At 39.1% G+C, this 21,853-nt stretch overlaps 1 protein-coding gene across 1 annotated transcript in view; it reads right to left on the reverse strand.

The window, feature by feature from the left end:
• Positions 1–21,853, reverse strand: part of LOC122750010 (UDP-GlcNAc:betaGal beta-1,3-N-acetylglucosaminyltransferase 7-like) — a 145,827-nt gene that overhangs the window by 26,615 nt on the left and 97,359 nt on the right. Inside the window, exon 2 of the mRNA XM_043996650.1 lies at positions 13,577–14,960. Coding sequence (XP_043852585.1) covers positions 13,577–14,960 — 1,384 coding nt within the window. The remainder of the gene's footprint in view (positions 1–13,576; positions 14,961–21,853) is intronic.

The raw sequence follows: 21,853 nt of genomic DNA on the forward strand, positions 1-21,853 counted from the left end.
AGGTCAATATTGGGAAAACTATCAGCATAATTGACCATATCAATAACAAAAGCAACAGAAATCATATAATTATCTCAATAGATGCAGAACAGGCCTTTGACAAAATATGGCACCCATTCCTATTAAAAACACTAGAGAGTATGTGAATAAAAGGAGCTTACCTTAAAATGATAAGTACTATTTATCTAAAACCATCAGCAAGCATTATCTGTAATTGGGATAACCTAAAATCCTTCCCAATACAATCAGGGGTGAAGCAAGGATACTCATTATCACCTCTATTATTTAATATTGTATTAGAAATGTTAGCTATAGCAATGAGAGAAGAAAAAATTTAAAGGAATTAGAATAGGTTATGAGGAAACAAAACTATCACTCTTTGCAGATGATATGATGTTATACTTAGAAAATCAACTAAAAAACTACTTGAAATTATTAACATCTTTAGCAAAGTTGCAGGATACAAAATAAACCCACATAAATCATCATCAACATTTCTATACATGACCAATAAAGTCCAGCAACAACAGATAAAAAGAGAAATTCCATTTAAAATAACTATGGCCAATATAAAATACTTGGGAGTCTACCTTGCAAGACAAACACAGCAACTATATGACCAGAACCACAATAAATAAATAAAGTCACATCTAAACAACTGGAAAAATTTTAATTGCTCATAGGGAGGAAGAGCCAATATTATAAAAATGACAATCCTTCTTAAGTTGATTTATTTATTTAGTACTATACCAATCAAACTATGAAAAAATATTTTACAGAGCTAGAAAAAATAATAAAATTCATCAGGAAAAAAAACAAAAGTTCGTGGATATCAAGGGAATCAATGAAAAAATACAAAAGCAGGTGGTCTAGCAGTAGCAGATCTCAAACTGTATTATTTTTTTTAATTTTTAATTTTTTTTTAGTGAGGCAATTGGGGTTAAGTGACTTACCCAGGGTCACACAGCTAGTAAGTGTTAAGTGTCTGAGGCCAGATTTGAACTCAGGTCCTCCTGACTCCAGGGCTGGTGCTCTATCCACTGCGCCACCTAGCTGCCCCCTCAAACTGTATTATAAAGTGGTAATTATCAAAACAATATGGTACTGGCTAAGAAATAGAGGGGTAGATCAGTGGAATAGAATAGATAAAAATTATACCACAGTAAATGACTATAATAATCTAGTATATGAAAAACCCAAAGATCCAAGCTTTTAGAACAAAAACTGCTGGGAAATACAGTATAGCAGAAAATAGGTATAGATCAAGATCTCACACTGTATACTAAAATAAGGTCAAAATGGGTACATGATTTACACATAAAGGATGATTCCATACAAATTAAGAAGTATGGAACTGTTTATCTGTCAGTTTTAAGGGTAGAAAGAGGGAATTTAGGACCAAAGAAGATATAAAGAGTAAAATAAAATGTAAAATAGATAATTTTGATTATATAAATTAAAAAGCTTTACACAAACAAAACTAATATAACGAAGATACCGGGGAAGTAGAAAACTGGGAAAGAATTTTTGAAACAAATATCTCTAATAAAGGCCTCGTTTCTCAAATATATAGAGAACTGAGTCAAATTAATTAAAAAAAAATACAAGGCATTCCCCAAATGATAAATGGTCAAAGGATACAAACAGCAGTTTTCAGACAAAAGAAATCAAAGCCATCTATAATCATATGAAAAAAATGCTCTAGATCACTATTGACCAGAGAAGTGCAAATTAAAACAACTCTGAGGTATCACCTCACATCTATCAGAGTGGCATATATACAAAAACAGAAACTATTGGATGTTAGAGGGGATGTGTGAAAGGTGGGATGCTAATCCACTGTTGATGGAGTTGTGAAAAGATCCAACCATTCTGGAGAGCAATTTGGAGTGATGCCCAAAGGGCTATAGAATTATGCATATGCTTTTTTTTATTTTTTGGTGAGGCAATTGGGGTTAAGTGACTAGCCCAGGGTCACACAGCTAGTAAGTGTCAAGTATCTGAGGCTGGATTTGAACTCAGGTCCTCCTGACTCCAAGGCCAATGCTCTATCCACTGTGCAACCTAGCTTCCCCATACTTTTTTAAAATGTAAGTTCTTTTTTTTTTCAGGGAAATGAGGGTTAAGTAACTTGCTCAGGGTCACACAGCTAGAAAGTGTCAAGTGTCTGAGGCTGGGTTTGAACTCAGGTCCTCCTGAATCCAGGGCTAGTGCTTTATCCACTGCGCCACCTAGCTGCCCCGTATGCATACCCTTTGATCCATAAATACCACTGCTAGGTTTATATCCCAAAGACATCCCCAAAAAGAAAAAAAGAGATTCTTGTACAAACATATTTATAGCAACGCTTTTTGTTGTGGCTAAGAATCAGAAATCAAAGGAATACCCATCAATTGGGGAATGGCTAAATAAGCTGTGGTATATGATGGTGGTGACATATTATTGTGCTATAAGAAATGACAAGCAGGGACAGCTAGGTGGCGCAGTGGATAAAGCACTGGCCTTGGATTCAGGAGGACCTGAATTCAAATCCAGCCTCAGACACTTGACACTTAACTAGCTGTGTGACCCTGGGCAAGTCACTTAACCCTCATTGCCCTGCAAAAACAAAAACAACAAAAAAAAGAAATGACAAGCAGAATGACTTGAGAAAGGCCTGGAAAGACATGTATGAAATGATGTATTGTGAAGTAATCAGAACGAAGAGAACATTGTGCACAAAGACAGCAATCTTGTTTGATGAAGAACTGTGAATGCCTTGACCATTCTCAACAATATAATGATGCAAGACAGTCCCAACGGACTATTCGTGAAACATACTATCCACATCCAAAGAAAGCACTGATATTGATGGAACAGACTGAAGCATGCTATTTTTCACTTTCATTTTTCTTTTAATCAAGTTTGCTTATACAAAATGACAAATATGTTAATGTTTTATGTAATCATACATATATAACCCATATCTGCCTCGGGGAAGGGGGAGGGGAGGGAGGGAAAGAAGGATAAAATTTGGAACCACAAACTATAAATAAAAATGTTTATTACAAAAAAAATAAACATTGCCACCTAACTTTTTTTTAAGTTAAATTCACTGGTGTGCAGCTCTTATGCATCTGTGTATGGGCAGCTGTGTATATGACTCTAACAGTTCTAGGCAGTGATGCATGATATTATTAGCACCTAAGATCAATAGTAAATAAACATTTATTCAATACCAGCTATGTGCCAGGTGCTATGCTAAGTGCTGAGAATGCATAATAGGAAGATAAGTCCTGCTCTTGAGGAGCTTACAATCTAATGGGGAAAGAAAGCACACAAAATGAAACCGAGAAGGTTCAGGGGAAGGTACCCAATGTGAGGGCAGGATGGAGAAATTAGAGAAATCCCAAAGTAGTGCAGCCAGGTGGGGAATGAAGAATGTCTGTTCTAAGACCCCTCTTTAAATAGAGATTTTGGTGTTTATGGTTCCATATTCCAATCAGAAGGGTAGAGGGTTGTGATGAGGTATGAATACTAAAGCTGACTTGATCTTTCAGAATGATGATGTTTTCCCAATAATGAGCTTCCTGGGACATAGTGGAGAATTCAGTCAGAGATGTCCCAAAATAATGCATCCAGGTGGGAAATGAGGAATGCCGTAGCCATACAAATGAGGAAAAGATGATGCAGAATCATGCCTCTCAGGCCTAAAGCAGGCACTCTAATTAAATTGATGTGTTACTAGGCATTTCAAGCTTTGTGTTAATTTACATGTTCCATCAAGTTGTGTTTACCAAGCCCTGGCTCTGTTAACTGCATGCCTTTGGACTATTTTGCATAGACCCAATGACTGATTGCCCATCCTTGCCCTCTGGAAAATTACCCCAACCTTCTGACCATGACAAGTGTAGCTTCTGAATCACAACATAAATTTATATCTGGAAGGGACTTCGGGAAGTTATCTAGTCTGACTCCCTCATGTTTCAGATAAGTACCTTATCAGAGGCCAGAGGTTAAATAACTTGCTCAAAGACTTACAGGAATAAGTGGTAGAATCATGATTCAAACCCAAAGACCCCTCCTGGGCCTCAGAGGATTGTCTAGAGGACAACGTCGGGTAACCATAATAGTCTGTGAATTATTTCCACTGTACTATGTGACTTTAATCATTTGCAGGACTCGTTTTCCTCTCTTAAAGTATCATATTAGGGCAAGCCATTAGCTGGGTAATGCAGCTAGGTGACACAGTGGATAAAATGCCAGGCTTGGAGTCAGAAAGACTCATATTCCGAGTTCAAATGTAGCCTCAGACACTTACTAGCTATGTGACCCTGGGCAAGTCACTTAACCCTGTTTGTCTCAGTTTCCTCATTTTGTAAAATGATATAGAGAAGAATATGGCAAACCACTCCAGCATCTCTGCCAAGAAAACCCCAAATGAGATTACAAAGAGTTGGACGTGACTGAAAAACAACTAACCAACATAGTTAAGAATTACCTTACCATCTGTGGACACCACTTGTATTATTGACCTATGAAGCAGGTTGCAAAGCTAATACCCTTGCTTTCCACTTGTACTGAATCATTAAACTGTGAGCTTTGAGTAGGCATTTAATAAATGCACATTGATTGATTGATGTATTAAGCTTTGTTTTTCTGTTTAGGGATATATTTCCCAGGAACCAATTTCTCTTGTTCTTTTCCTCTTAGACTTTTTTTGAAATAAGACAGGCACGTGTCACTTACTCCTAGTTGATAACTTATTGATTTATTTTAGTGGTGTCCTACAGTGCTATCAAGAATGAACTTCATAATCTGTGTGAGGATAGATTCATGAACATTCATTCCAGTCTTCCAAAGGAATCACCTGCCTTTGAGGTGATTGATGGTATGATATACATTCCTTTCCTTTCTTAGCATTCATAACCACTTAATTAGTAATAACAAAATTTGTTGATTTATGTTACTATATGGTTGCCCCGAAGGAAATGGGGAAGAAATATACATCTCTTTATTGGTCTTGGGATAGCTGTACAAGTTTAATATAGAGTTAGCATTGAAACAAACAGCAGATTAGGGACCATTTGGAGAATGACCAACAAACATTGCAATAATTCTCCAACGACACTATAATGGGAATGGACATAAAAAAGCAAATAGGCTGGATCAATATTGGGACAATGTTCTATTTGTCAACATGCACATTTGATTAGCACTTATTTCAATAATCATGTTTATTTGTATATTTATATTACTAACATAATTTATTATGTTTATAATTATCCTTATGTTGAACTAACCACACATTCTTGGTATAAATCTAATCTGGTCATAGAATATAATATTTTGAATATGTTTTGTAACCTATTTGCTAGTATTGAATTTTAAATATTTGTGTCAATGTTCATTAGAGATATCAGTCTATAGTTTTCTTCCTCTGCTTCATCTCCTTATTTAGATATCAAACCTTCATTTGTATCATAGAAAGATGTTGGAAGGGTCACTTCTTTTCCTATTATTACAGATCATTTATTAACACTTTCTTGAGATCATTCAGGTTGACTTTTGAGTCCATTTCTAGTATGTATTTTACTAAATTCTGAAAAATAGGACGGAAAATCTTAGCAGGTTGGCAAATTGGCACTGGCTACAGAGTTCAACAGGTTGCCTCCATATAAGGAAATGTCTTCAATGTCTAATGATAGTAGATTAAAAAATGGTTCATCTTTATGTGAATAGAGGAAAGTATCATTTCTATTTTATGAGTTGAGGAAACTGAGGCTCAGGGAGCTTAAGTGACTTGCCTAGGGTCACATGACCAGTTAAGTGCCAGAGCAGAGCAAATACAGGTCTTCTGAGTCTAAGGCACTGTACTTGTTACTATCCTGTATTCCCTCTATTTGATTCTGCAATTTGGAATACAAGTTCAGGCTAGTTAAGTGTGGAAAATTTGATCCAGAAATCCAGCTGTTTTTTTTTTTTTTTTGAGACTGACTCTTCCCATTTCATTCAGACTGGAAATGCAGCAGCCAGCCACTTATGGGTCCAATCCCACTACTTATCAGCATGGGAACTTTGACTTGCTATTTGTGACCTGGGTTGATTTATCCCTCCTTAGGAAGCTAGGTGGAGCAGCTAAGTGGTGCAGTGGATAGAGCTCTGGGCCTGGAGTCAGGAAGACCTGACTTCAAATTCAGCTTCATACACCTACTAGCTGTGTTACTCTGGGCAAGACATTTAACCCTACTTTGCTTTGGCTTCCTCATTTGTCAAATGGGCTGGAGAAGGAAATGGCAAACCACTCCAGTAACTCTACCAAGAAAAGGGGGTCGCCAAGAGTCAGATATAACTAACAACAACAACCACAACAGGCAGCAAAGTGCCTACCCCCACCCCAACTCTCTGGTGCTGATTAATGGAGTGCCAATTGGCTTATCCCACTGCAACTCAGAACTCCTGAGTTCCAAGCAATCCAATGGCCTCAGCCTCAGCCTCCCCAGAAGCAGGGATTACAGGTGTGTGTCACCACACCCAGCTGGTGTTCTCTTTCTAAGTGGAGATATCTGAAATAATTAATATGCCTTCCTAACTGCTGCAGAAATGTACACCAATGCAAGTGCATCTCATGAAATAACCATTTGGATGTTTACTTTTTGAGCTACAAAATAAAGGAAATGTATAAGGACAGCAAAACCACCACTGAGGCAGAGGTTTGAGAACTTAGTCCACAGCTTGTAGGCAGACTCTTGGCTTTATAAGACAACAGCAAGGAGGAAATAGTCACGTGTCCCCTTCCAGAAACTCAAGAGTCAAACTCCCCCTACTTCCCCATAGAAATGATCTTTCCCTCTTCAAATTCTCCAAGAGGTTTCTGACTGGATCTCTCCTGTGTCTCCAAAATTCAATTTTATAATCATATTTCTCTTCTTGTTCAGTTATTTCAGTCATGTATGACTCTTTGTGAGCATATTTGGGGTTTTCTTGGCAAAGATATTGGACTGGTTGGCCATTTCCTTCTCCAGCTCATTTTACAAATGAGAAAACCAAAGCCAAGAGGGTTAAGTGACTTGCTCAGAATCACACAGCTAGTAAGTAGACAAGGCTAGATTTGAACTCAGGTCTTCCTGACTCTAGGCCCAGCACTCTATCCACTGTGCCACATATGGCATGTTTTCCCTATTAGACTGTTGACTCTTTTTGACCTAAGGTAAGGATTATGTCATTTTCATGTTGTTTCCCCAGGGCCTACCATGATGCCTTGCCCATAGGATTAATATATATTTTACTGGATTTCTGATTATAGGTGTCAAGAGACGTTAAAAGATTATCTCATTTTACAAGCCTCTTCTCTCTCCAACCTTACATGGATCGGCTAAGTCAGGTGAATCAATCTCAACTATCAATAGAGAAGCTATGGCTAGGGGAAAGAGACATGGGCACAGCAGAACTTCTTGTCACATTAATAGAATAACTGGGTATCTGGTCACCCTAGGTTATAAGTTAGGCTGTTGATAAAGTAGGAGGTACCTTAATGCCAAGCATGAATAGAGGGGGATATAGAGGGCTCCAGGCAGTATGCAGCAAATGTTTTAGGAATCATTTATATGTTACAATCCCCCAAGAGATGGGCTTATAGCTTGAATGTTGCCCATGATGGCAGGGTGTGCTGGTAGATATTTGACAACTGACTAAAAATATTTTTAAAATATATACAATAACATACTTTAAAATGTATTCTGAGTTATTAACATTTTCTCCATCACTTTAAGTCTAGACAATCAACAAAATAATAAATCATACACTGACTTGCAGCATTTACTGAATTCTGAGTGTCGAATGCTCACACTAAAAAGTATACAGTCAGTTCTTGAGAATTAGTTTGCCCTGGCTTCAGCATGCTCCTGGGTGACAATGGTAAACTTAAATTACAATGTCAAAAGGCAGCCCATTGCATTACTTAACAAGAAAGCAGCAGGGTTTATTGGATAGAGCATTTACCTCTGTATTTGTGAGAGGTAGGTGATACAGTGAGTAGAGCAGCAGGCCTAGAGTCAGAAAGACCTGAGTTCAAATTTGGCCTCAAGTTCTTACCAGCTGTGTGACCCTGAGCAAGTCACTTAACCTCAGTTTGCCTTAGTTTCCTCGTGTGTAAAATGTGAATAACACCTATCTCTCTGGGTTGTTGAGGTTAGTCGATTGAGATAATAATTGTAAAGTGCTTAAAAGAGAGCCTGGCACATACTAAACACTTTATAAACATTATTTTTATTATTACTATAATATTTATGAATATGCCCACATACACATACATCTATTTATATCCATCTACACTATATATGTCATAGAACATTACAATCTTTGAAAAAGATAAATATAAGTATGTATACATATACATGTACTGCATATATACATATACATACTATGTATACACGTGTATATGGATCTATACACATGAACTGTGTACATATAAAACACATGTATACACAAATATGTACACACATACATATATACACCTACATATACATGCATACACACATATACATGCATAAATACTCACATACTTAGACATCCAGAGTTTGGTCCTGGTTAGTGTGTACTTGTATCCCTAACATTAGCATGAAATTCTGGGATTTTGTGCAGAAAATGGTTTGGTATTTTAAAAATGGCTATGCAGTTTCACAAATGCTCTCCTGTATAAATATATACCAATGGTGAATTCAATAGATTATTCATCCAAATGCATGTTATAATCAGAATAGCCATTTTTCATCTATGTTGGTCTTACTAGCCAAATCTTTCCCCATTCAATATGTCCTCTATTTATCTGCCAAAGTGATTTTTCTGAACTCACTTGTCTGACCACATCACTCTTCAGCTCAATAAACCCCAGTTTTCCCTATCACCTCTAAGATAAAATATAAACACCACTATTTGGCATCTAAAACCCTCCACAACCTACCTTCTCAGCCTTGTCATACATTTCTCCCTTTTGTGCACTCTTCAATCAAACCCGATTGACCTTGTTAATCCTAACATATTCCCATTTCCATTTCCCATCTCCATGCCTTTGCAAAAGCTATCTGCCCATCTGACATTTGATCCCTTCTCAACTCTGACTCTGAGAATCCCTAGCTTCCTTCAAAACTCAGCTTAAGCACTGTCAAAAGACAGTAAAAACTTGAAGGATCTCCCCCCACCCATGGCCTGGCATTGATTTTGTAAATACTTATAGATGTAAAGATTACCTCCCCTGACTAAATATGAATTCCTTTGTGCCAAATAGTGGAGCTTGCTGTTGTAGCCTCAGCATCTGTCAGAATACCTGGCATATAATAGGTACTTAAATGATTATTGATAGATATCAAAAAGCATTTATGTGTATATATATAGTTTTTAAATTTTTATATATACATATATATATCCTCATTGTATGCAAGCATCATTGAACATTATATGAAAAACTAAAATTTTTAATGACCCAGTGATGCTCAGAATCATGGAGAAATGCATGGTGGGTATAAATAAGCCACAGTCTATTTGTAAAAATTAGTTGAGCAAGAGGTTTAAAAGATACCATTTAGGAAACATGATCAGAAAAGAAGGTGGGCAGGTCATATGGTTAGAGAAAAAAGTTAACAAAGACTTCCTGGATCCTGCATTGTTACCCATGGAATGTTAGGATGCCCAGAATGTGAAGATCCTTTGCAGAGAATTCATGAGTAGACATCAATGAGACTCGCACAGGGTTGTAAAGGAAGCCATGGGTTGCAATCCATGTCAGCAGGGGAAAACACACAGAGAAATGAGTCCATGGATCCACCGAAGTGCCAAAATCCATTGAAGTGAAATCCTTCTCCTTGTACTTGCATTTCCCCCCACACCCACACCTACATCCACACCCACACCCACACGGAAGAATTAGGGCTCTAGTTATACAGAATCAGTTTAATGTCTTTTTCATGTGGTTAGCCTGCAAATGATTGGGAGATCTCACCCCCTCTTAAGTCTCTACCTTTAAAAGATAAAAATTCCTATTCCTTCAAATGTTCTTCATATTCAGGATTTCCAGGTTCTAAATCCTCTTGGTTACCTTCCTCTGCAAGCACTTCATTTTGAAAATTTCCTTCTTTAAAAAAATGATGGGGGTAGCTAGGTGGTGAAGTGGATAAAGCACCGGCCCTGGATTCAGGAGGACCTGAGTTCAAATCCAGCCTCAGACACTTGACACTTACTAGCTGTGTGACCCTGGGCAAGTCACTTAACCCCCATTGCCCCGCAAAAACAAAAACAAACAAAAAAAAATGATGCCCCAAACTGGGTAAGACTGACCAGTGCAAAAGTGCAGGGAGGCCAACAATGTCCAAAATAAGTTGTGGATTGGTCTATCTTAAATGTAGTTTGTTATTCCACACTAATGAAATCTCAGCTCTTTTAAAGTATCATAGTAAAAACTGTATGCACTCTTTTTGGTAAGTCAAAATTTTATCTCATATTGACCCTACAGTTAATTGAAACACACAGTCTGGTTTATGGAACTGCTGGTTACCTTATATGTACATATATGATTGACTCAAAAAACCCCCAAACAACTTTGGTGTAGGATTTTATATCCATCTCTACTGAATATGACCTCCTATTCCAATTTTTAAAAATTACTATTTAAATTTTAAAATTATTTTTAAAGTTTAAAAAATTTTTAATTTAAAAATATTTTTAAAATATTAATTTAAAATTTTACACAAATAAATAAAATAAGGGATTAAATCATTTTTAATTTTAAAATTGTTTTGAAATTATTTTTAATTTTAAAAATTATTTTAGTCTTCAAATATCTTAAAATTATTTTAAGGTATTTAAAGATTATGTTTAATTTAAAATATTTAAAATACTTTTAATTAAAAAAATTGTCAGTTTTTAAAAAGAATAACATGAAAGGTATGCCTCCCCCCATTTGCATTATTTGCAAATCCGTTGTACAATACAAATTCCTGGAGGGCAGGGACTGATATTCTTTTCTGTCTTTGTACCTCCAATACTTAGCATAAAACCTAAGACAAAATAGAAATTTAAGAAAAACTTGGATTGAATGTGAGTTTGCCTTCTTGCAGTTATTCAGTTTCTTGGTTTCAATTACCTTGTCTGTAAAATGTTGACATGGACAGCTAATGTGATGAAATGGATATAGCTCTGGAATCAGGAGGACCTGAGTTAAAATCCAGCCTCAGACACTTAATAGCTGTGTGACCCTGGACAAGTCACTTAACCCTGTTTGCTTTAGTTCCTTATCTGTAAAATGAGCTGGAGGAGGAAATGGCAAACCAGTCCAGTATCTCTGTCAAGAAAACCTAAATAGGGTCACATAGAATCGGACATATCTGAAAACAACTCAACAATAATATTCACAAATGTAAGAAAAGGACAAAGAACTTTTTAAATGTGTTTTTTTTTTCCCTCACACGAGAACATATCACCTCTCCCTTTAATTGACAAAATTAGGCAGTGAATCATAGAACAGGCATTTTATACCCCAGGAGGCTCCCATTTGGGGCAGAAATGGAATCATCCCCTCACACATTACATATATACAACCCCTCTCCACCAACCACATATGTCACAACAACTATTCTGCGTTTTAAAGAGAGCCCTGGATCATCAGACTGATGGAGGAAGGCCTACCCTACCATGTCGGAAATGTCACTTTATACACAAAAGCAAGTGCAGGTTCTGTTTTAGACCTGGGAGTCATAGGCTGGGGGCAGGGCCCGGGAAAGGAAGAGAGTAGTGTTGGAGAGGGAGTTAGTGGTATCTGACAGGATAAGGGGAAAGGCAATCAGTAGAGAAGCAGGTCAGATTGAGGTATCACATGGAGGGCATCTGATCTGATACCATACTGCTCTCCATTATGCCCCCTTTAAATTCTCCATAAATAGCTAAGGAAACAACAGCTTCCCCATGCCAGACCAAAGATGGTGAGTCATGGAAGTAAAGAAGTGGTTGAAAGCTGTTCTTCAACCAGGCTGGAGCCCAAGCTCCCTGTGAATGTGGGCTTGTAGTCAATGGAACATGGATGTCAGCATCCCTAGGTTCTACAAAAGGGCTCTGCCTTTGAGGTAGTCAGAATGAATAACTTATCCTTTCCAAAGATGGTTTTATAGAGCTGCAAGAACCTTGCCCAGAGCATGAGAAGCCAAGATTATACCTAAGTGTGTATATTTGCCAGCCGCCTACACATCTGGAAGCATACAGGTCCAGATGTGTGAGCACTTGGAATATGAGGCACGGGGAGAGAGGGCATCTCTAAGCATGCTGGGTACAAGCGGACATGGAGAGTTCAGTGTGTATATGTGATATGCCAAAGTAAAGTTCTAGTGGTGACTGAGGCTTGCAAGGCTTCCTCAGCATTTTCTCTGCCAGGCCTGTCTCAGGGCTGGTATATGTGAATGCCTGCACTCAAACTGGAAGCCCAGTTATCGTGTCTTACTGGCCACATTTCATTAATACTGGGCTATCTGCATGTGTCTGTGTAGCAGGAGGCAGAGCAACTATGTTCACTCTGGCCTCCTTTAGGCTGCATACGAAGATCCTTTACCCAATTTACCTCTATTCCCTAACAGCAACTCAGGAAGAGGCCCAGCTCTGGATGAAAGGTAGATCCGTTTCAAAAAAGCTGATGTCTAAATCAACTGATTGGGTAAGGGCCAGGAAGTTCTAGGCCTGGATCTGGGGCTTCAAAGGTGCAAGTACCACTAAAGGCTATCAGCTCCAAAGAACCATGGGAGACATGGATGGACGCAAGAGATGCTTAAAATGACCTTGTGAGGTCAGATAGGCCTTTTCATTCTACATCACAGGGATTAGGAGCATTGGAGTACAGTGATCTGGAAAATCTGTGTAAAATTTTTTGGCCTTCCCTTTGTACCAGAGAAGTCTGATTTTTTTCTTTTTCTTTTTTTCTTTTATGGGGTATTTACAGTACCTTATTGTAAAACTGGATTAAGTATTTGGTCAGAAACTATATGTAGGCCAGTGTTAAGTAAAAATACTAGCCTTAGTGTGTTGCCTGCTGGCTTTCATGTTTTTGAAAACTTTAACTTTTTACTTATTGTATCTTTAAAAAAGAAATTGTGCATATTTATGGTATTAAAAGATAAAATATGTTGATATTATACAACACTATATACATATTGTATGCATTTTTGAGTTTCTAAACTTTTTCTGTGTCATCTGTTGGCCTTTGTGTCACCTACAGCTTCCACAAAACTCCCCCATAATTCCCATTTAATTTCTTATGCCCACCCATGATATAAATTGAAACAGTAATGGGGAAAGAGAACTATTTCTGGATAATTCTGGTTGGGGTTGGAGAATCTGCCTGCTTGCCCTTCCCTGACCATTCACTACTTCTTTTTTTTCAGGATCTAAGCCACCTCCCCAGGCAGACCTTTCCTCCTACCCAGGACATAGCTCCAGGATGAATTTAACATTCCTTCTAATCCCACACAGTCTCATGTCCAGGCCCTGGTCTTTTACTTCTGTGTCCAAACCAAAACAAGGCAAATTAAAACATATAAAATGACCAAATGAACCATGTTACCCTGGGGATTTTTTTCTTCCCTGGCATCAGGGTTGGAGAGCCTGAAGCTATGGGAGCAGTTGAGATGGCTGTGGACCAGCTTCCACATATTCAGCATCTCCTTGGGTTTCATCTTATGGACCATCATCATGGAGCGGAAAATACAGGGGTCCTTGTTTAGGTAGCTTTGACTGGAGGGAATGATACCAAAGGATTTGAAACCTTTGTGGGGTGTGGGTCTCACAGCCAACACCTTCAGGCACATGCCCAGGAAGACATCGTCGATGGGATAAAGCTCCAAAGTCTGGGAGACCAGGTGGAGGCGGTGGGCCAGCCTCCTGGTCATTAGATAGCCTCCTCCACCCACATAGGGAGGGTAGTTGGTCTTGTTGTACAAAGCCTTGGGGACGTAGTACTTGTTTCCCTTGGTCCGGATGGGACTGGCTTTATTAACCACGTCTCCCACCAAGAGGTTCTCGTGGGGTCTCTGATCCTTCAGGTACTCCAACAGGTTGGCAGGGCTGACAAAGACGTCATCATCACCCTTAAAGACGAAGCTGACCCCGGGGCAGAAGATTTCCAGCCATTTGAGGAAGTTCACCTCCTTCAAGGTCAAGTTGAAGAAGCTGTCCAGGAAGTCCCACTGCAGGATGTCCTGGTAGACCTGGTCCTCCACGTCCAGGAGCCGGGCGTGGGTGTCCAGAGCCTCGTCCTCGGGGTCGGTGCCAAGCAGGAACAGGGTGCGGATGGCCCCGCGGCCACCGGCCCCCTCTCGCTCGCGGCCCCAGGTTTGCCGGATGGCCTCTCGATTGTCGTGCCTGGAGAGGGAAGACTTGACGGCCAGCAGCAGGTAGACGTGGCCCGAGCACTTCTCCGGGTGGTTGCGCAGGATGGGGAAGTAGCGGCAGTGGCGGTAGAGCAGGAACTGGCGAATGTGCTCCTGGACTGTGCGCACCCAGGGTTTTTTCATTACTAGCATGTTGGCAGTGCAGGTGGAAAAATTCACGTCCCACACCTGCAGACTCTTCCCCATGGCCACGCGGGCCTCGAGGGGGCTCAGCCCCCAGCTGTAGTGCTCAGCAAACGCGCCCTCTGCTTCCTGAGCCCAGCCGCGCCTCGGGGCCCGCGGGTGACTTTGGAGGTGACCTTGGCTGGGATCTAGAACCCACCACAGGACGGGCAAGACCACGAGCAGCACCAGGCACAGGAAGGCTCTCTGGTAGACGGTCCTCTTCAAGGGGATCATGCTGGCACGCTGGCGTGGGAGCTCCGTGGGGGAGCCGTCTAAGAGCACCCAGAGGCCCAGGTAGAAATGCAGAGCCCGGGAGAAGGAAGCAGGGCTGGGCTGCAGAGGGAGGGGAAGGGCGCTGTTGTTACCTCCGCTGCTGCTGGGGGTGCCGGCCTCCTGGTGGTGACAGGAGCAAGGGACCGAGGAGACGGAGACAGAGGCGCAGAGAGAGGAAGGGGGAGAGAGACACACAGGGAAACTCGGAAGAGGATAGAAGAAGACAGAGAGATAGATGGAGAAGACTACTAGTAAACCACTTAAAAAAAAATTGGTGAGGCAATTGGGGTTAAGTGACTTGCCCAGGGTCACACAGCAAGTAAGGGTCCAGTGTCTGAGGTCATATTTGAACTCAGGTCATCCTGACTCCAGGGCCTGTGCTCTATCCACTGCGCCACCTAGCTGCTCCAGGAAAGCACTTTTAAAACCTTAAAGCCTATACAAGTATGAACTATTATTCTCTCAATCTAAATTGCTGATTAAAATATTAAGGAGAGCAAAGACCAGAATCAAACCCTGCAAGACACTATTAAAATTTCCTCCATGTTAATATCAATTTGATAATTCATACTGATGTGGGATAGAATTTGGGGTCATTTTGATCATGAGTTGTCCCAAAAGAATTACAAGACTCAATCAGGGGCAGCTAGGTGGTGCAGTAGATAAGCCACTGGTCCTGGATTCAGGAGGACCTGAGTTCAAATCTGGATTCAGACACTTGACACTTACTAGCTATGTGACCCTGGGCAAGTCACTTAAACCCAATTGCCTCACCAAAAAAAAAAAAAAAGACTCAGTGACTCAGTTTCCCAAGTTTTATTGCAATACTGTGAGTGACCACAGGGAGAGAACCAGAATAGTGGAAAGGTAACTCTCAAATAAGGAAAGGAAAGAGTTATATTTATAGTATAGATAAATTGATTATCAGTCTCATAATAATCTCCACCTTTGGGAGGTACAAGGGAGGGCCTGTCCTACTCATAATCTCTACCTTGGAGAAGTACAGAGGAGGGCTTACCCTAATTTGGAGTTCCTGGGGTCCCAAGCCAAAGCCCCAGGCTGGTACCTTTCTGTGGAGGTGTGTTTTGGGGGTTTACACGTTATAAGGTGAATCTGGGGACAAATTTGGCCTTTTATGCACATGTCTCTTTCTGGTTTCCATGACTAGTTTCAAAATATCTCCATTTTTCATTTATTTCTAGTCTAAGTTTCTATAGTCTGTCAATTCCTTTATTGTTATAGTTTCAGGTCTTCATGGCCTAGCTCCCTCTGTTCCCGTTATTGGCACTGATTTCTGTGGGTAAGAGAACCTAACATCCTGACTTGTAAATTATCCATTAACTGGGGTCTAACTCCCTTTTGGAGGTAGTATCTGAATTAAAGCTTGGGTCTTAGGTTTTTCTATTAACCCCTTTTTTTCACCTCCTACATCAATACCATAAGCTATTCCAGTACACCCTAATGTCTCAAAAAATAGTAGTTTCATACTTTTGACAATCTGTATTTTAAAGTGAAGGTTAGGTGTTGATTTAATAAAAATCTTAATTTAATTAAGCTTTGCTTTCATCTGGTAAATAAAAAATGCCTTTCATGACCGATTTTTAATAAATGTTTGCATTCAAAATTAAAAAAAAATTATTTCCTGGGTGTATACCCTAATGAAATGTGAACATGCCTATAATCAACCTTCTAAATATAGTTCTTTAACTAGGTATTAATCCACTTAACTAAAGAGCTTTATAAACAGAGGCATTTCCATTTGATTTTAAAAACAATAATAAGTCATTGGAGTGTCATAGTCAGATCAGAACTTGAGCAAAATCAATGTAGGGGATAGGCTGAAGTGGTGAGAGAGATCTAAGTAAAAAGCAGTCATTGTAACCTAGGCAGGAGATGATGAATTGTCTAATGACAACTGTAATAGACTGCTAGTGGTGGTCCTTGTGGTATAAAACTGCTGTCAAGAAATCAAGGCTACCACCAATATGTCGCATGAAGGACTTGCTTGCATCTACAAAAGTTAATACAAAAGTCAATGCTGAACTGTCTTTTATGTGCTGACTCTCTAAATTAGAATTTGAGCTCCTTGGAAATAGGGATTGTTTAAAATTTTTTAGAGTACTTTAAGGTCTTATCCATCATATTTCTTGTCCCAATGCTTTCCAAATGGTACTAAAGGGTTCAAACTAGATGATTTCTTTCCCCCTTTCTTCTTTTGCTATTTTTCAGCAGGATACTAATTGGAAAGACCACTGATTTCCAAAAGTAGCTACTAAAACCTAGATACATCTTTAGATCTCAATAATTTTTGGAAGGGTCCCAGAAAGGAACACTTTATGGTTCACTTACTCCCTGTTGACATAGCTTATGACAAAGTTACAGAGAGGGCACTTGTTGGTCAGCAACTTCTAGGCCAGGTTTTCTTCATTATTTTTGTGTCTTTGTATACTTTTGGAGTCTGGTGAAGCCTAAGAATCCCTTCAATCATCTCAGAATTATATTTTATAATAATTGAAAGAAAAGCTAAATTTTAATTAGAAATTAATGAAAATAATTGTTCATTTTCCCCATCCAAAGTCACAGTTCTTGTTAAATGTATCCACACATGCCAGGTTAAAAACCTGTTCTAAGCAACTTAATCCCATAATTAGTCTTATAACTTTAATTAATTTATATTCCAAGCCATTTTTTCCACTAGTTCTTAAAATATTCTGGGGGCCTCTGAAATCCCTTGGGGCATGTATTCAAATTGGTAATAACCATTGGACAGAGAAGACATATTTTCCTTACTTTCTTATACCATAGTGATACTATAGAATTCACAGCACAAGTGAAAAGTAACTGAAAACTATTGGTTGTATCCCAGGCCGTGAGATCAATAAAATGGTACACTAACTTCTCCAATACAGAAATTATATGCTAAATATAAAGCAATTTCATCTGTCTCCCTGATTTAGAACACTTGGAATTCAAAAGAAGGTTAAAAAAAAAACCTGCCTTATACACTGAACTCACTGAATATCTTTTTTTTTCTTTTTTCTTTTTTTTAGTGAGGCAATTAGAGTTAAGTGACTTGCCCAGGGTCACACAGCTAGTAAGTGTTAAGTGTCTGAGGCCAGATTTGAACTCAGGTACTCCTGACTCCAGGGCCGGTGCTCTATCCACTGTGCCATCTAGCTGCCCCTCACTGAATATCTTTCTCCACCTCTCATGCTATCTGCAAGGAGGCTACACTTAGCCAACCCAAGGATCTGACCCAAGATATGGATTAGCAAAAAAAGAAAAGAAAAGAAAAGAAGAAAGAAAGAAATACACACCTCCTCCCTTCTTCCCCTCCCAGTGCAGCAGTGATCCTGGCTACCAGCTATATAAGCCTGCTAGCCCTGACAGCCAGCCAGTTGTGCAGTATTGTTTCAGGGACTGAAGTTTACTCGGGCCCTGACACAAAGCCAGAACCAACACAGTAGCAGTGAGATATGGGCAGAACCTCCTTGGGGCATGGGGGCAGAGAAGGCTACAGTCTGCTGAAAACCATCTCTGCAGCAGAAGCAGGAAAGGAGAGAAAGGGCTAGGACATGTGTCTGACCTGAAAAAAAGGGTTTAATACCACAACTCACCCTGCCCTCCTCCCAGAGCCTTGGAGACCCAAACTATGGAAACCAACCTCATAGCACCAGCAAGGCAATTCTCTAAACTGCTGGTGACAAGCCAAAGAACTAAGGAACACAGGGAGCAGGACAGAACAGGTCACTGTGTGTGAGGGGTTGTACAGCACTCCAATAAGCCTTAGGGAAAAAGTTCAGTATCCAGCTGGGGCCAATTCTTTCCACTCAAAAGTTATTTGGGGCAGAGATCAAGGCTGGTAAAGCACAAATTCCATAGTGTCGGGGCAGGCTGAGATGCTTTGTGATCCAGTTCCCAAGAAAAGCTCCAGCAGGGGAGGGAGTTGCCCAGGGGAGGGAGACTGAAATTACCAAAGATACCAGGAAGAAGAAAACTCAAAGATCTTGAACATAAGCAGATAAATCAACAAAGAAAACATTAACAGCAGAAAGAAATGTGGCCTCCACATTTAGTAAATAAGTTCATGAATCTATAAATAAATACTATAAAACAAAGGAAAATTATACTCGACAAGACAGAAGACCTTGTAGAATTTGAGAACATGGAACCACAACACAATATTCTTGAAAGCTTTAAAAGAAAAATGAGAATAATACACCATTTATGGCCTGCACAACAAAAATAATGGTCATTTTTTAAAAATGAATCCACAAAGGCAAATCTTACCAAAGAAACAAAAGAGGAAATAATAGATTGGGAATACAAATACACAGGAATGAAGAAGAATTTAGAGGAAAAGAAGCAAAAATCAAGAACATTAAAAGAAAAATATACTCATTATTCCAGCAAAGCATATTGGTCTCAAAAACGGGACATGTAGAAACAACCTATGGATCATAGGTCTCCCAGAACCACAGAAAAACCTCAACAATGTAATTCAGGAAATAACAGAACTGCCCAGAACTTCTGAGGATAGGAAATCAAATACCAGATGAAAGAATTCATAGATTGCCTCCAAAAAACAAATAAGAAAAAAAAAAGTCTACAAACCCCCAGAAATATAGTGGTTAAATCTAATGTTTCAATTAAGAAATGAATTCTTCAAGCAATCAGGAGAAAGACCTTCAAATAAAAAGGAAAAGGGGATGTGAATAACATAACTATTCTTCATCCACCAGAAAATGCAAGAAGGAATGGGATAATATGTTCTGAAGAGCACTGGAGCCCAGGATATAGCCCAAGGTGACCTACCCTGCAAATCTTTGTTTAACCATAAATGAAAAGCATATGGACATTCAATAATAAAGAGGCATTTGAAACATTCTTATAAAGAAAACTAGACCTGAAGAGATTATTGGCTTCTCAAATACACTAGAGAACAGAAATGATGGAGGGGCGGATGAATGAAGCAGCCAAGGACCCCAAGAGCAGCAGAGTAACAGCAGAGAGACCCTTTGTAAATGTGCACAAGTTGATGGGGTAAAGGCAGAAGTTAGGTAGAGGTAACAGTGAAGAAACAGATCTGGAGCATTATGGGCAGAACTTGGTGATGCTCTGCTATAGATGAATCAATCCAGTTTGTGGACCTACATTACAATATGAGGGAGTGCATGGAGGGGGAGGGGTACAAGGAGAAAGAGGGGCATGTGTTAAATTGAGGGCTAGAAATGAGAAGGTGATTTTCATGGTCTCAGGAAAAGAAGAATCTATATGAGAGTGGACAAAGAAAAGGGGAGAAAGGACTGAAAATGGTGGGGAGTGGAGGGATTTCTTCTTTTGGTAGTAAGAGAGGGTTGCACTCATGAATGCTTCTATAGGTGAAGTGAGATGTTCTGTGAAGGGAGATGGGGATCTTGTATTGGGTGTGGTCTGGTGGTTTTGATGGCTTGAAAGACCACTTGTCCTACCCTGGGAGGGAGGAGTTGGAATTCCAAGGAGCAAATGGCTCCTGGGAAAGTGGGAGGGCATGAACCCAGGGAGGAGGTTTTGAGGCAAATGGAGAAAAGAATGTATCAGGAATGTGGGGGAGGGTAAAAGGGATGGCCTCCTAAAATGGGACAGTGTCCTCTCTGACACATGCCATAATCCTCATTTTTCTGCCAGGGGTGCTCAATGGAAAAGAAGAATCTGAGGGGCAAATTCTGAATAAACTGCCTAGAGGAAAGAGCCCAGAATGGATCCTTAACAGTTTTTATTCCATGAAGAATTTAGAGAATAAAAAAGCATTAAATAATTATAGGAATTAAGAACCAGAGAATGAGATCTAGAGTAGAGTGAAAGAAAATATGGACAACAAAGAGAGTGAAAGAAACTCTCAGGAAAGGGAAACAAAAATTGAGGTGAAAATACTAATGAATAAGACTAGTGGAATGGGGAGAAGAGGAAAGGGGAATCTATTTGACTAACTGAGGGGAAAGGGGTGGAATTAAATAATGAGATAAAATCAAGAAAGAACTAATAAGCAAAACCCAAAAGGGATATGGGTAACTAACTAATGGGAGGAGGTGTTCTGGGGTGAGAGGAACAGAGCTAATGGGATTAGGCTCTCCTTAAAAAAGAATAAACTAAAGTAACTAAAGGGATATAATACTGGGCTTACAGCAGAAGAGGAGAAATTATAAATAACAAAAATAGAGACAAATGGAGGAAAATATAAACCTAACTCTCACAACTTTAAATATGAATGGATTAAACAATCCAATAAAGCAAAAAGAGTGATAGATTGGGTAAGAAAGCAAAACCCTATAATCTGAAGATTACAAGAAATATTTAAAAAACAAATACACACAAATACGTAGAAACAATAAAACTGACAGGATGGGAAATTGTAACTTAAAAATATTATAATGCATCAAGTGAATCCCCAAAAGCAAGAGTTATAACCATGTTATCTGGCAAAGCAAAAAAATTTTAAAAAAATTAAGGGATAAACAAGGAAACTGCATTATGTTGAAAGGAACCATAAACTTATATAAACCAATATTGGTAATAAAATTATATATCCAAATTCATAAAGGAAACTAAGTTTTAAGACATAGATAGTGGCACAAAAATGACAAGAGGCTTCAATATTCTTTCAGTTCTGGATTAATCTAACAGAAAGATAAACAAAAAGGAAAATGTGAAACTGAAAAATTTGTCAGTGAATCTAGAATTAAAAGCCTTATGGAATCTTCTTTCCAGGACAGCAAAAGAATACACATATTTCTCAGTACTACATGGACTTTTTATAAAATTGACCATATATTAGGGCACAGAAATACTTCAAACAAATGTAAAAAGACAGATATAGCAAACACACATGATAATATACTAAAAATAGTCAGTGTTTCAAAGATCACAAAAAAGAAAAAGACCCAAATGGAGATGTAACAATGAGATTTTTAATCATGAGTGGATCAAATAACATCAGAAATAATAATTAAGTCAAAGAAAAGAATAATGATGGA

This window comes from Dromiciops gliroides, chromosome 1 (assembly GCF_019393635.1).
Source record: "Dromiciops gliroides isolate mDroGli1 chromosome 1, mDroGli1.pri, whole genome shotgun sequence".
NCBI classification, from domain to species: domain Eukaryota; kingdom Metazoa; phylum Chordata; class Mammalia; order Microbiotheria; family Microbiotheriidae; genus Dromiciops; species Dromiciops gliroides.